The sequence below is a fragment of the Limanda limanda genome, chromosome 15, assembly GCF_963576545.1.
Source record: "Limanda limanda chromosome 15, fLimLim1.1, whole genome shotgun sequence".
Classification (NCBI taxonomy): domain Eukaryota; kingdom Metazoa; phylum Chordata; class Actinopteri; order Pleuronectiformes; family Pleuronectidae; genus Limanda; species Limanda limanda.
In genome coordinates, this window is record NC_083650.1 from 11,362,632 (window position 1) to 11,378,030 (window position 15,399).

General features: G+C 43.9%; 1 protein-coding gene across 1 annotated transcript; it reads right to left on the minus strand.

Moving 5' to 3' along the window:
- Nucleotides 1-250: 250 nt before the first annotated feature.
- On the minus strand, nt 251-13,429 carry sfrp5 (secreted frizzled-related protein 5). Its single transcript, XM_061087477.1, has 3 exons — nt 12,455-13,429; nt 5,592-5,669; nt 251-1,790 (listed from the first exon to the last, which is right to left on the minus strand). Exons 1-3 carry the CDS (start codon nt 13,005-13,007, stop codon nt 1,462-1,464), a joined length of 960 nt encoding a protein of 319 aa, XP_060943460.1. The 5' UTR covers nt 13,008-13,429; the 3' UTR covers nt 251-1,461.
- Between the last annotated feature and the right edge of the window lie 1,970 nt (nt 13,430-15,399).

The following is a 15,399-nucleotide window of genomic DNA, read 5'->3' on the forward strand; positions in this document are numbered from 1 at the left end:
TGGACGAATATTTTAAAGATCCATAAAATTCCAAAAACCTGCCAAGGTATGAAATTATGTAAGATTTAATCCAGATAGTAAGGTCAGTAAATTATTTTATTTGCACTGTGTCATTTAATCATAATGAAAGAAGATAGAAGAAACGGCACATTTCACAGAGGAATTGTTTATAAAAATTTCAAATATATTTTATTCATTTACTTTTTTGTAAAACAAAGATGTATTTCAGTAACAGAACTACTTACAGGTTAACTGATTAGAAAATATCAAAATTTCATCTCTCATTTCTACGGCAACAGTGAATTCAGGCGTTATGTCTGTATGTACGATTTCTGCTTTCATACCATAGAAGTTTAACTGAAGCAAAGTTTTTAAAAATGTAAGTACAAAAAAAAGGAACATTTGAAGAGTGATAGTGAAAAATAGCGAGAACCAGAGACTTATCAACCCAACATTGTTGGTTCTGTCCAGAGTCTCTTTCTCTCTCGTTCCTTCTCCTTTATTCTCCACTTGTTTTCAGGAAGATGTCTTCTCTGCCTTAGCCTCCGTCTCTCTCTCCCGATTCAAAACCCAAAAAATGATTCAAGTTTCCCTCTTTCAAGCCGCAACAAAAAACGGTTCTGTACAAAGTCAGTGAAAGCATCAACCTGTCCGTCAGTCTGTCTCGTTCCATCCGTCTTCTTTCCCAGCAGGGATGAAAGAAAAAAAGCCCTGTATCTAATGATCTAGTATTCATCTGAATTTCCTACTTTTTTACATCATTATTAAAACATACAGTTTAGTGGGTCGTCTACATTTCTCTGCTTTGCTGTTGCCAGTGTGCGCTCTGCTCCATTGCACAGCCCACAGTTACTCTAGCGTCACCAGCGTGTCATTCCTCTCAGCTTTTCTTTTTACACAGAAACAAACTCTGCCTTTCCTCCTCCAAATTCTGTCTGTCTATAATCAATCAAATCTTTAGGCTCCCGTATCATAATGCTGCGGTCTTATCAATAACTTTGCTGTAAGATATCATACAAGTGATTGGTTCTACTATATCAGAAAAGGAAAGGAGAATTGTTAAGGAGGTTTATTAAATAGAAGACGGTTTATTAAATAGCAGGGGGTAGAAGTGTAAATGTCTGTTTTTATTCATAATTGCCATAAATCTGTGTTATTTCTGGGTCCATATTTTTGGGATGGAGCTGCAGAGCGAGCTGCTTTTAGAATCTCCGACATTAACATGCATGATTTATCTCAGCGGATCAGACTACCCCCCTTCGATGACCTGAGTCATGATAAAGCTAAGAAAATAAAAGCACAGCCACCCTGCACCCCCCCCGTTGGACAATGTCGCGTGCTGGTAAAAGGGCGTGGGGGGGGATGTTGGGTTCAGGGATGCACTAGTGGAACAAGAATTAGGATTTAACAGGGTGGAGTGTGAGGAGCGATCTCGGACTGTCCTGCGAGTACACAGGCGTGTCACTGGAAGACGGTGTGGTAGGTGGGACACTGATGGGACTTCATGTACTTGATGGCGAACTTGAGCTCCTTGCTCTTCTTGTCCCACTTGTGGATGGACATGAGCAGCAGCTGCTGGTCCACCTTGCGGCCCATGATGAGGAAGTTGGAGCCCAGGCTGTCCAGCTGCGAGCACGGGCAGTTGGCGCCGTTCTTGATGTACAGGGTCAGTTTCTTCAGGTCCTTCTTCCTCAGCACGCCCTGCTTCAGCACCCGCTTCTTCTTCTGCGCCGCGATCAGCTTCTTGTCGCCCTTCTCCTTCTTCACCTCCTTAATTTTCATCTTGAGGGCTGAAAAATAAGACAGGGAGACATGTTATCTTTTAAACTTTATTTAAGTCACAGATATTTATACCCAGAAGCTGTTTTCATCCTGATTCCACTCGACTCTGAGCAGCTGGGACAGTAGTTATTTTACACCTCTCCCAGGTATCATCGTTTAACATCTCCCACAGCATGCAAATACAACAACTACATCCTGTGTGTGTGTTTGTGTGTCTGACTTCGGGGAAAACCATAAACGGTGAGAAGGACATATTTATGGAACAACAACAGAGGCAAGTTTTAGGTCTTTTGGCACAAGTTCAAGTCTTCGGCAGAATGTCAGGACAACATGATCCGTACTTTATCCAGATTTTTACTTTCAAAGATGAACCTCGCAGCAGGAGATACTCCAGTCAGACATATTCACAATACAAATACGGACCAAATCACCAAAAGCTCTTCAATCTCTTCTTTCCAAATTGACATCCACATCAGGGTCTTCCACATGTATGGTCCCTCTTTTTCATCCTGAAATAGAGTCTCTACTCGGGACCTGGCAGGAAAAGATCTGGAGAAAGTGCGGAGCAGGTCTGAATGCAGCTTTACTCAGTTCTGACCGTCGAATGAAATAGTTTCAGGTCTTTTTCTGGGTCAAAACTCAACTTGATTGTTTGTGTTTTCAAGTGTCAAATAAAGTTAAATCCCTTCTCAGGTCCAATCTTGCAGCAGTCAACTTCAGTTCAGGTTTTTTCGTGCTTGTTTTTGTTCCTCTCTTTGCTTTTTGTGCAGAACAGATAACCTCTGTGCTGTTTATGTTTCCTACATTTGTGGAGGTTGGCTACAGCTAACAAAATCGGGTTTATCCGCCTAATGAAAAAGGGAGGAGCGTCGTGCTAATAAGTTATAGGAGAGATTAAAATTGAACTGCCAAGCATTTGAGAGTGGAATTCTCCGGGTGAACTTTCTGACAGCTGAAATCAATCACAGGCACGGGCAAAGGCGCGGGGTCGGCATGAAGCATCGCTATGTACCCAAACCCCCGCTGGAAGACTGCCATTTCACTGCTCGCCTGCTCGTCTGCAGTTGCATAAACAGCCCAGGGTACACTCTGATACGAGTTCAGTACATGTGAAGTGATAGCATGTTCAAGAAGGTATGTGTGCGCTGAGCTTCCTTTCATCCACGTCCTGATTCACATCCAGCTCCTTCCACTGAGGACGTGTGTTTATGTCCTGCGTTTGCGTGCCGACACAGACGAGCGTGTGTGAATGAATGCATTCATGTACATGTTCAGCAAAAAGATAGCAAGGATGAAATAATTTCCCACCGTGATTCAATCTAAATGTCTTGGTCAGTAGAGGAGGTAGCACTCAACGTTTTACTAAAGTCAAAGTTAAAATATTATAAACAGAAATGTACTCAAGTATCAGTACATCATGAACTTTTCTGCTTGAATAAAAGTATGTACTTGCTTTTAAATATATTTCAAGTATTAAAAGTAGAAGTAACTGTGAATCCTATCCCCTTCCATAGCTTAGTTTTTGGCCTCTTCTTAATCAGTTTTAGTTGTTTCTTTACCAGTGATGCTGCAGCTGCAGGAGGCGGGGTCTAATGTGACCTGTCAGCTCTGATTGGATCACTGGACTAATTACTGTTAATAACAATAATATTAATAATGTGAGCATGTACAGCAATTTGTTATAAAAATGTAGAGGAGTAGAGAATAAAGATATTTGCTTATATGTGTAGGAGAGTAAAAGTAAAAGTACAGACACAAGAAAAAAGGTGCTTGGGTACAGTAATGAAATAAATGTACTTTGTAGCATCCCACCACTGGTTCAGCTCTATTCAGCCCCCCCACTGTGCAGCCTGGCTAGTTTTCTTGTGACAAGCTGTGCACGCATCATTATACAAACTCACTTTTCTTTTTACAGTCTGCAGAGTCAGAGTAGAGGTAGAATTTGATGGAGAGAGAGTTGCGCTGTCATTTTGAGGCAACACAGATTTTTCCCTAAGCTACATGGAGGCCCCCCCCCTTCCGTACGGTCCAGGTGTAAGCTGCACGTTCCTGCCAGACTCTCATCCCAGCTGCTTTTATTTTCTCAACTCTTGTTGTTTGTGTTACCTGGCTTACTGGATGGTACAACCAGGAATGAGGAGAGATCAGACATCAAAAGTATCGTGTAACAAAACACAATGTTCAAAATTCTCTCGGGGCGACCCACGTGAATAGGTTACGACATTCACGAGACGTTAGATCAAGCTGTAATCATCTATCGCCCTATAGAGTAACACTGGGCCTTGATCTCCAAATCCATACGTCATGGTTATCTTGACGTCTCTACTCATCCCCATGTCTCATCCAGTCATATAGCCAATAAAATGTCTGGCTATCTGCCTTCACGTGTGATCATGTTTCATTCTTATGAAAGGAAAGAAACCGTGTGCTGCTCTCATTTTAAAAGATTGAGATGTGCAATGCTGCAATTAATCACGCAAGTAAATATCAGTGATTTGGTCGAGTCATGAGTGATTGTGAGGGATGAACATATGTTCTGGCTGCGGCCCAGAGTGTGAGCACTGTGCACAAATATGTTCTTTGTTGTTGGATGTGTTGTGTTTATTAGGTTATGATTTATAATGGCTCATCATCTGGAGGTGCGGGTAATTCCCAGAAGATTAGGAAACTTGGTGACCTTTAAATTGCAGGTTACTCTGCAGACAGGGGCAATAGTGTGTGCAAGCAGAATTCAGTCAGCTGCCGAGTACGATGAGCCAAGAGCCTCCACGAGCAAATTTAATAATGAAATTATTATATTCTGACTGTGTGTACATTTCATTACTGCGGTGAAAGTGGAAAGTCTGGAAAATATTGTTGAATGGACATTGGGGACTGGAAGCTGTTAAATTATTGAATTATAAGAAGAGGGATTTCGCTAAAAGAGGGAATACTTTTCTCTCCTTGTTGTGAGTTTAATAGAGACAAACCAAAACAATGAATTTACATAGTGAAAAAAAAGAATGAAAAGCCCAAAGTGCCTTTTATTTATGCCTTTAACTTAAAAACCAACTTTGGTACAGTACGACAAACGTATGATGCTAAGTGCATCAGTTGTTTCACTGACATAGGACCGTGCTTGATATTCTAATTGGGATGGATGTTTTTCCAGTTGCATTCCTGCTGTTTCTTTTTACTGTCCAACACAATGAAATGCTTTTCGTATTCTGTCTTCTTTCTAGTAACTCAATCTACTGCTTTTAGTGCATTTTTCTGAAAATTTAAAGCCAAAACAAATTCTCTGATATGTTAATGATGGCACACGCTGAGGCCTTTAAAATACCTGTCCTCAAATAACACATGAAACGGCCTTGTAACTATCAATGAACCCTGCGGTGACTTTTTCATTCCCTTACTTTCTGCTGTGATTTAATAAATATTAACCTATGAATGTTGTGCACAATGTGATTCTACTTTTTACTGGCTCACAAACCTATTCACGTTCTTCAGGCTACAAATTGTGCTGGAAAGTTATTTAACTTTAAATGCCCTAACCTGAGCCAGTTATGAGAAGGGAAATTTGCAGCAGCAGTTCAGCAGTCAGTTGCCCCACCTGTACAAAGATGGTAGTAGCTGCTGCATTTGTAAGTCTTCTGCCCCCTGCAGGCAACGAGTTGTACCTTAATTCACAAAATCGGATTTGCCTTGCTTTGAATTACACTGTTTAAACGAAATCTTCCAAAAACTATAAGCGCTTGTTGCCGGACAGCATCGTTGAAAATTTGTTGTCATACACTCAGGATCCACTCTTTTTTATAGCTGGTACTTACCGAAGTCACTAGCGCAGTAATGCTCCATGATGTTGTCGGCTTTCATCTCATTGTCGCACGGAGGGCACGCCTTTGACACTGAGGGCAGAGAAAAAATAATTACTACACCGAATCACATTTCATTTGGTGCTCTTATGGTGCCAGATTAGCGAATATCCAGCCGCTGAGTTGAGGTCATTGTTAGTCAAGTGCAGTCAGCAAAACCAAAGCTGTGTTGGTATGAAATCGTTAAGCCCTGACCACTTTTGAGGCACTTACTCGCAGCCCCCCTCGACTTGTCACAGTGTATTTGCTGTGGAGCGAATATATAGTCCAGCCGGCCGACTGATGTTTGCCCTGCAATTACACTGGAGAAAGTGTTTTTTATTCTGGCCGCTGTATATTTTTGGTGGTGCGGGCGTGGTCTTGGCCGCGCAGAAAGGTAAACGCTGGAGCAGCGGCGGCCGAACATGGTGAAAAGTGATTCAGTAAACAGACACAGCCGCCATTTAGGCCACACGGCAACCACACATTGTGAAACAGCGAGGAAAAACCAAAGCAGCAAGTTCAATTTATTTTTAACTCAAAATGTATGGGCATGCTCGCGCTGCTCAAAGGCCTGTGTGATCTCACATGTTCAGCCTCAACACGAGAGAGAAGCAAAAAAAAAGGAAAAATATTACTGTATACAGTGTAAAACTTTCCAAATATTCTTGGAAATTTGACCTTTCTCACCTCTCTCACCCATGCTGCCTCCAAAACATCTTTCAGAGAGCTCAACCTCTTCCTTCCTAGACACACACAGACATGCTTCATGCTAAATTGCAAATTTCTCCAAAGACTCTTCAATATAAAACTTTATTATGACAATTACTACTTAAACTCCATGTAATCCCAGGGAGACTGGTTGTAGACATCTAATATCAGTCCGCTCATCCACCAAACAGAGCCTTGGGCCTATCGGGAGAATTAGGTATAACATTTGACAAGGTCAGGCCGAGAGGGATGAAGTATAGAAATCTTCTCAAACCTATAGGATAAGAGAAATATGATTATGATTCTGTCTTTTTCCCCACGTCTCACACTTACTCACACCCACCCACTCACTCACAGGACCATAGTAGCCCCTGGGTTAAGAGTCAGGGTTCAGAGGTTATCGCCCCAGCCTTAACCGCAGCGTCTGGGCAGATAATGAGAGGGGTCAAAGTTCAGCTTGCTCCGCTGCTCGGGTCACGGGGAGGTTGAACCCCCGAACCACAGCTGAGTGTATGTGTCTTGTATGTGCATCGGTGGGAGTTGAACCATGTTCTTGTGGAGTTGCTGCCAATTTTCTCCTGCGAGGGTTCCCATGCTTTCACGGGCGGGAGACCTGCGGGACCTATACAGGGTCAGGCCTCTAATTGTCTGGTGCTGACGTGAAGACTGGGACAAGAGCATGGAAACACACACACACACACACACACACACACACACACACACACACACACACACACACACACACACACACACACACACACACACACAAAAACACACTCTCACATACACTCACACTCGCACACACAGATGAAGAGATGCCAGGACTCCTCTGGATTGGTCTTGTTTTGAATGATTGCCTCGGAGCTGTTGCATCTTATTCAGACTCCACAGGAATTCATTCTGGTTTCACAGGGGTGGTACGTTGGCAGGAGGCCCAGTTGCGCTGATGCCAGAGCATGTGTCAGGAGAGCGCAGCCCCCTCCATGAAAACTTAGCCGAGCTTGGACCGAAAACCACCGCTTGGACGCCGCTGAGAAATCAATTAAGCAACAACTGCCCTCCTCGTGGTCGGGTCTCTGTCGGGGGGGGAGAGCCGACATGTTCTGATGGAAATCACTGCTGCGTGGCTTTGGTGTGGTGTTTTTTTTCCTGGACACGTTTCCACTCAAAATATTTGGACATTAGCTCATTAATGTATTTTTGCCATCATCTGAGGTCGTTTTTTTTACCATGCCATGTGATTAAAATTTTGAAAATGAGGGGTCGACTTTGGACTTTTCGTCACTTGCACACCGGATTATAGACTTAACTGCAGAACCGTTAATGTTCCCAATCACAGTGAAGAATGTTCTAATATTTTCTGAGGCTGGGAGTCAATGATTAGGGATAAGAGGAGAAGAATGATGGGAGCAGGGTGGGTAGGGAGGTGGTCTGTTGGAAAGTCCTGCTGTTAATCCTCAAACTCCGAGCCATAGTGGAAATGACAGATGACAAGATTCCAGCAATTTCACTCCACAGAAAGTCACAGCACTGAGGTTCATATCACTTTCTCCATTTCAAGTTTCTCTTGTATTTTTGTCTTGTCTTTAAAGTAACCTGGTTTATGTAGAGATCCTTCATGAAAACAGGGAAAAACAACCGACACCCTCAATATTAGAAAAACACTGATTCATGTTTTTTAAGAGAACTGGGAAGAATAGAAGGTTCCACTGTGAGGTCATCATCATCATAATTTTTGATGTAATTACTTGTTGCAGGAGCAAATTGCTGTTTATGTTTCAACACTTCAAATTCTGGTCATCATTAAGTGACAAAGCCAAAGTCAATTTGTCATTACATTCTCTTTTAAACTTTTGTTGGAAACACAAACTTTTTACGCCCTGTCCTAACTGATTTGGATATTTTGAAGGGCATTTTGGCCTAAATCACTAATTAATACAAATACCTTCCAAAGTGCAGATTTTCAAAAACTCAATGACATCACAGCTTACTTTTTACACGCCCACTGTTGCAATGATGGTAGCTGTAAAACAATTTCGATATGTTTGGCTGAGTTTAAGTTTAAGTTTTCTGCCAAATTTAGCATTTTCTTCATTTAAGGGCGTCTGCCTCATTCAACCACAGCATTCTTCTCTGGTATTTGACGGATCATAGACGTAGACTTTATCGCCACCTACTGGCCCGCCATGTTTGTTTGAGGTGTTGAGGTCGGGTGGATGTAGAGGGGTCGGGAAGTGTAGACAAAACCTTATAATCTATTTTAAAGTTGGGGTAAATCTTGGTTAGAGTATGAGCAAAGTTACACATTAACACACACACACACACCTTTTACACAAAAGATGTAGCAGTATCGTCATGTGATCCGCTAGCATGTCTTGTCCCCTGCAGCCAAAGCATTAACTCGTTTTTTCCATGTAAAGTATGAGCGAGTCACTATCTCATGCCTCATTTGGGCCCTTAAAGTTATGAGCAGCAACACTTATGACATAAAACGGTACTGTGCCGGGGATGAAATGTGGCGTGTGATTTATGTCAGACGGCTTAACATCTGTTTAAATGCGGCATGCAGACGGTCAGAGGCGGAGCTACACACGGCCTGCAGGCTGCCCCTGGGGCCCCTAAAGCACGGCCCGCTCCTTGCATCTGTAGGAGCCCGACACAGAGGAGAAAACACACTATCAAAAAAAAGGCCCGGGCAGTCTTCCGTGCACCGACCATTGGATCAAATTTTTCCCTTTCATATAGAAGCCAGGGCCACATGAGTAGTGCCCATTGTGCTGCTGGGGACCTGACAGCACTGCCCGTCTCCTTTAGCGCGGCTGTAACTTACACTAGCCACATCAATGAGGACGGCGAGGACAGACAATATCTTTCACACCGTGCAATTTCAGCCACTTTCACGGGACAACGTGCATATTGTCTGGAAACACACAATTTGAGTTGGGCGGCTGCACTAAAGCAGAATCCTTCTTTCAGTTATCAAACCTTATTATTTTCCGATGCTGACAGTTGATAAAGGCAGCATCATTAAATCCACACACCGAGCTCAGCTGGCCTTTTATTCTCCCTGGATACCTTGCTGCTTCTTTTGTCAGCAGGCAGCTTGTCTTCCCTGGTGTAATATCTACAGACTTGTGTTTCACACATTCACACCCCGTGGGCCCCAGTTACACACACCGGAGCACCTACACACACACACAGACACACACATGCACACAACCTGAGCTCAGATGCTGGTGGTGGTCCACAGTTTCCAGAGGAGCCCTCGAACCGAGCCGTATCATGTAATTGCAGAATAGCTCAGATATCACCGGGACAAGAGGAGCAGCAGGTACAACAGCACTTAATTCATGTGATCGATCAACTCCCCAGCTTCCACCTAGATATCCACAGCAGTCCTTTTGTACATGAACCTGTGCAAAGAGAATCGTCTGTGTTCTTTGACACTGAGGCTTCCTGGGAAACTCACTTCTACGAAAATTCCTTTTTGTTATTACTGGCCATGTTTGTGTGTGTGCATGTACACCTGTTTCTCTGTGTGTGTGTGTGTGTGTGTGTGTGTGTGTGTGTGTGTGTGTGTGTGTGTGTGTGTGTGTGTGTGTGTGTGTGTGTGTGTGTGTGTGTGTGTGTGTGTGTGTGTGTGTGTGTGTGTGTGTGTGTGTGTGTGTGTGTGTGTGTGTGTGTGTTTTAGAGCCAAAAGCTTGTCCTCAGGATGGCCTCATCGGCACATCTGAGAATCTCTGCTTCTTAAGAAAATGTCAAAGACCGAGCCTCTGGGCTAGAAATGATATGGGTTAACTCTCAGTTTGAAATAGACACATGCACGTGCACACACATGCATGCACATACACAGACAAACACATACACAAATAAAACTTTTGAACTTAACCAATACTCCATTTTGATTTGTTCCTTCTAATTCAACGCGTTTGTCTGTGTTTTTTTCTGCATAAAACTGCTGATTAACAAAGATCCCTTTATATCGTTTTATTGATCTCGCAGCACTTTCTTATCTCGCTGCCTCTGCTCATTATTTGATTAGATAGGATCAACAAACCCAGTGTGACAGCTTGAGCCGCCTCCTTCTGGACGAGCATGTAGAAGAAGGAGTTGTGGCTCTGCAAAGCCAAAATGTCACATTTTTGATGCCAGTCCTAGAAAAACAGAGCAGCCACTTTTTCCTAATTCAGTTAGTCGGCTCTTAGAATCCTAGAAATGTCTTACAATATTCTTTTCACACATTTTGATCAGGGATAGTTGCTGTGAGCTTTTAGAATATCAAAGAATAGTTTTAGTTAAGGAAATACATTTACTCTATAAATCTGATCATGTCTTAACAGGAGCATTTCAATCAAAGTAGATGAAAAATGACAATAAATGGTTAAAGGTAAGAAGTTGCATAAGAAGCTGTTTTCTTTGAGTCCTGCTTGAAAGCAGAGAGGCTGCAGAGACTTTATGCTGCAGGAAGCAGCTTTTCTCCTCGTCTGCGTCTCTTAAATTTCCGGCTCCCCTCTCCTTTTCTCTCCTCTCCACTCGGCTCTCTCGGGGGACAAACAGACTTTAGCTATTCCCATTCTCTGCCTGCCTCTCTTGTCCTGTCATGTCGACTAATTAGCGGGAGCTCAGTAATTGGCCTTCTAGCTAATTGGCCTGCCGGCTGCCAGACCCAACAAAAGCTGAGCAGGCAGGGACACAGTGGGGACTGTCCCCCTCCACTGCCTCAAGTCCCTCATCAACTCCCTCTCTCCCCCTCTCAGCTTTTGTGAAGAGGCTGCTTAAGTAGTCGCGGTGCACACAAGCACACACAAGCAGACACACATGCACTCACACACCTATTTCTCAATTTAGTTCCCACTCACAGCTCATGATTGGCCCATCTGGCCCCTTGACTTTCCTGTATAAAATTGTAAAGCAAATCTTTCTCTTAGAAACAGCAGTGTAGTCAATTTTCCTCTAATTTTATCCTACTGAGGTTCATTTGTTTGTGTACTGACACTTTGCAGACCAGCTTGTGAGTTGCATGCGTGACTTCAAGTGGGACATTCTCCATTCGCTCAGATGTTAGATTGATTGATTAGCTGTTGATGGACGACTGCTGATAAAGCTGTCTGTCTGTGTGTGTGTGTTTGTGTGTGTCTGTGTTTGCAATGCACATCACCTTTTCAGTCAAGATTTGTTAACATCTTGGTGCATTTATCTTAACTGAGTGAGGGGTCCGGTTGCTGTAGTCTCGGCGTCTCCTGTGAGCGTCTCTCTCTGTCTGTCTCTCCCTGAGGCGTATATGTAAATGGCAGGGAGCCATCCTAAACTGTCCAGTTACCCGAGAACTTTCCCCTGTAACCTCCTCTTGCCCCTGTCTCCCTCACTGACCTCCTCCGGATCGTCTCTCACTTAAAACTTCTATCTGGCCTCATCGCAGTGCTGGGAAAACCATGTGAGCCCCCCCAGCCATTTTCAAGCTCCCACTGTTGCTGACTCTGACCACTCGTCTGTCTTATCAGTGTTGTTGGTGACGTGAATCAAATTCCTGAAATGTGCAATACAGGCACGAACTCCCTTGTTCCAAATTTGTTTAACATGTTTTGATAGTATTTTATTTCTGCATGTGTGTCTGCACTCAACACAAGTCATCGGAGAACCATTTCAACTTTGCATCTGATGTGTCATCGGAAATACATTCGGATTCATGTATCGTTTAGCAAAATAAAAGTGGCAGACTTCTTAATCAAAAAATATCTTTGTAATTTGCTCGATTTAAACCCTGACCTGAACAGATGATTAACAATACAGCATGCTTTAATATTTATTTACCTATTCAACTGAAACTGATTGTGTTGTAGTTAATGAGCTTCTCATATGACATTTTGTATTTTGATATAAAAATTAGAGCTTGTGCAAAATGTGAAGTTAATGTTTTAGCACAAATTTTAACCCTTTTCTTAGTCCTCTTTTTGTCCATCACTCTCTCTCTCACTCACACACACATACTAACGCACACAGACTGTAACTGCTATAAAAGCCATAAGTTTGACAAGTGACTCTTTTAGGCTGTACTAACTTTTTCAGGTGTTTACATTATTGTTGAGCAGTGTGTTTGAATGAAGGTGTGTGTGTGTCAGTTTCCCTACCTGGCGGCTGCGTCACATGATTCCCAGTGAACTGCATGGGGATGCAGAGGTCGTTATCAATGGGGAACTTGTCGCAGGTCAGCATCTCCGGCCAGGGGAAGCCGTAGGTCTCCATCACCGGAGCACAACTGTCCCTCACGGCTTCACACAGCGAGCGGCAGGGGTAGATGGGTCTGTCCAGGCACACTGGAGCAAACAGCGAGCACAGGAAGACCTGGGTGTCAGCGTGGCACCGCTTGGCCAGGAGGGGCACCCAGCTGCCCGCCTGCTGCTTGACTTCTGGCATGGTCTCGTGGTCCAGGAGGTTGGGCAGCCGCATCTTCTTGTAGCCCACGTTGTGGCACAGGCGCAGGTCAGCTGGTATGTCCACACACTGGGGCTGCTTGGTGTAGAAGCGGCCATTGTGGAAGTTGTCCGACTGCCAGCTGTAGTAGTCGTACTCATCTGCGGCCGAGACGCCGAGGAGCAGGAGGGAGAGGAGCGACAGGCCCAGTGCCAAGCTGAAGGAGCCCTGGGTTAATGCCCACCTGTGGCTCTTTTGTCCGTGTGCCATGCCTCTCTTTGCTCGGACCAACAATTCAAGAAGGTTGTATCCGGAAAAATCTCCAAAGTAACTCAGTAACAATAAAATGCAGACAGAAGACAGGAATGAGTGGGGCAGGAGCACAAGCTGTAATCCCTTTTCTCTCTCCTGAGTATGGACGCGGCGGATTGAAAACAAAAACTGTTTAATTCCCTCTTTCCCTGGATTGTTAGCCCTGTTCACCTCCCTGAAACACCTCCCCGGCTGTGTGTGTGTGTGTGTAAGAGTGTGTGTATGTGTGTGTCAGTATGTGTGCCTCAGGTAGTGCAGTGGGGAGGCTGCAGCCAAGGAAGTTAAGCACACGAGCAGGACTGCTTATTTCCTAACTGTCCCTGTGCACAATTTCTCTCTCTCCTTCCTCGTCCCTCTCTCTGTCTCCAGCCCTCCCCTGCTCTGTGTCTATCAGTCTGGAGCTGTAATGAGGAGCACCTAGGCTTTAAGAGGCAGTAGCAGCTGCTGCCTGCCCCCCGAGCAGACTCCCAGACCACTCACCTTCCTACTGGCCTCCCCTGGACTCCCTCACAACGGCCTCGGCCAATCACAGGCCCGGGGTGGATCCCAGTGGCGTGCAGGACACTCCTCCTGTCGCTTATCCTCGACAAACCCCTCCTCTGGTGCAAGTTAACACGAGAAAACAGAAAGAGAGAACAAACATTGGCAGGTTTCTCCAGCTGTATGTTCATGTAACATGTTCAAGACTCTTTGGGAAGAAAGACAATGAGCGTACATCATACTCCTCCTAAGTTACACTGTTTTTATACTGTGGTCAACTTTTAATTCCTCTCATTAATCAACCAGCTCCTCGTACGCCGCTCCACAGAGAACAAATGCTGTCTGCTTGCTGTTTAATCCTGCTTATTGCATTAGCTCAAAACAGTCTGGAACAACACAGGCTTACGCTGGCAGCAACTTTGAGAAAAGTGAACCACACACCTCTGCACAAGCACCGATGTAAGTTCAGGAATCCAGTGACCAAAAAGTGAATGAAGCCGGTGGGAACGAGCTGCAGCCGAGGTTACCGACTGAGCAGCTACAGGTGGTTTACCCGCGCTGGGCGAGTTGCGTGTGTTGGCCGTGAACAGAGGTACGCTGCCCCTCCGTCTCTTCCTGTCGGGGCAGCTGACACAGTGAGAGCCCGTCGCCTCGGCAGCCAATTCACCAGACTGCCTCACATTCACATTCAAATGGCTGTAGCATTGTGAGCAGGATGTGGGATTGGTGGCTCGAACAGAGGGAGTTCTTGCATCTCGCATTTGATCTGCGTCACGCATTAATGCTTTCCCTCATGTGAATGGGCTGAGAATGCAGGTTCATACAAACCACTGTAAAGTTTGTTTGCCGTTTTTTATCACGATGGAGCAGGATTGTCCGGACGCAGTTTGGATCTTGATGCAGCTGGATAATGCTTCAACTGATATGAAGCTAAAGTGGCTGCAGGTCCTTAAAATGTCCTAAACTTTCCTAAATTCACATTGAATGTGTCACCACGATCTCTCACCTTGCAAATTGCTCTGTCAGGCTCAATATTAGTTCTGACAAACACTGCGTTTTTAGTCCATTTCTGCTTAACTCTTTCCAGTGAACTAGCCTGCTTGCTAGTTATATACATGGAGGAATGGGGGAAAGTTTAACGATTAGTGTCTAGAGTATGAATATTAGGGCCACGTTGGAGAAAGAAGATTGAGAATAAAGTTATAGTACTCCAAGAATAGAGTTGTCCTTGAGAAGATACTTACTATAGGAATGAGGAATGTTGTAATATAAATAGAATAACCTAATCATTTTATGGGAATAAAGTTGTAATATTACAAGGCTAAAGTCATGATGTTGTGACAATAAAAAAAAAGAACACACTCTCACTATTTCTGGATCCAAAATCTTGAATCAATTTTGGGAGACTATGAAACCTCTTTGAACAGAACGCAGATGTAACCAACGATATAAAGTCGCCTGAAGAGTGACGAGTTCACGTGGTGGTTAAAGCCAGCATATGGAAGTCCTTATAAAGCAATTGTGCTGTGTGTCAAAAGCCTTTCACTCTTGGGAGAATAGAGATCGAAGCATTTTTTTTTCTTTTTATAGATGTAGATACCCTGAAATAGACTGGAGTTTCTATTATTATTATTATTATTATTGTTATCATTATTTTTATTGTTGTTAATATTATGTGGCAGTTGAAACAGAGAGTAGGACAGTGTGTGTGTATGAGTGTGTGTTTTGCAGACAGTTGGAGGTGCACTTGGATGAGAATCAGAGACAGTGTTGTTCTTTGCCTGTAGGACAGAAGATAAAATTCCAGAAACAGCAGGCAGTCCATAAAATCTAATTTAATCAGATGAAATCAAACAGATAAAAACATGGT

Excerpts from the sequence above, each read along its gene's own strand:
- sfrp5 (XM_061087477.1), bottom strand. The coding sequence starts at position 13,007 with ATGGCACACGGACAAAAGAGCCACAGGTGGGCATTAACCCAGGGCTCC. Across the intron at positions 5,670-12,454 it reads TCATGTGACGCAGCCGCCAG|TGTCAAAGGCGTGCCCTCCG; the intron begins GTAGGGAAACTG and ends CTCTGCCCTCAG. Across the intron at positions 1,791-5,591 it reads TTACTGCGCTAGTGACTTCG|CCCTCAAGATGAAAATTAAG; the intron begins GTAAGTACCAGC and ends CTTATTTTTCAG.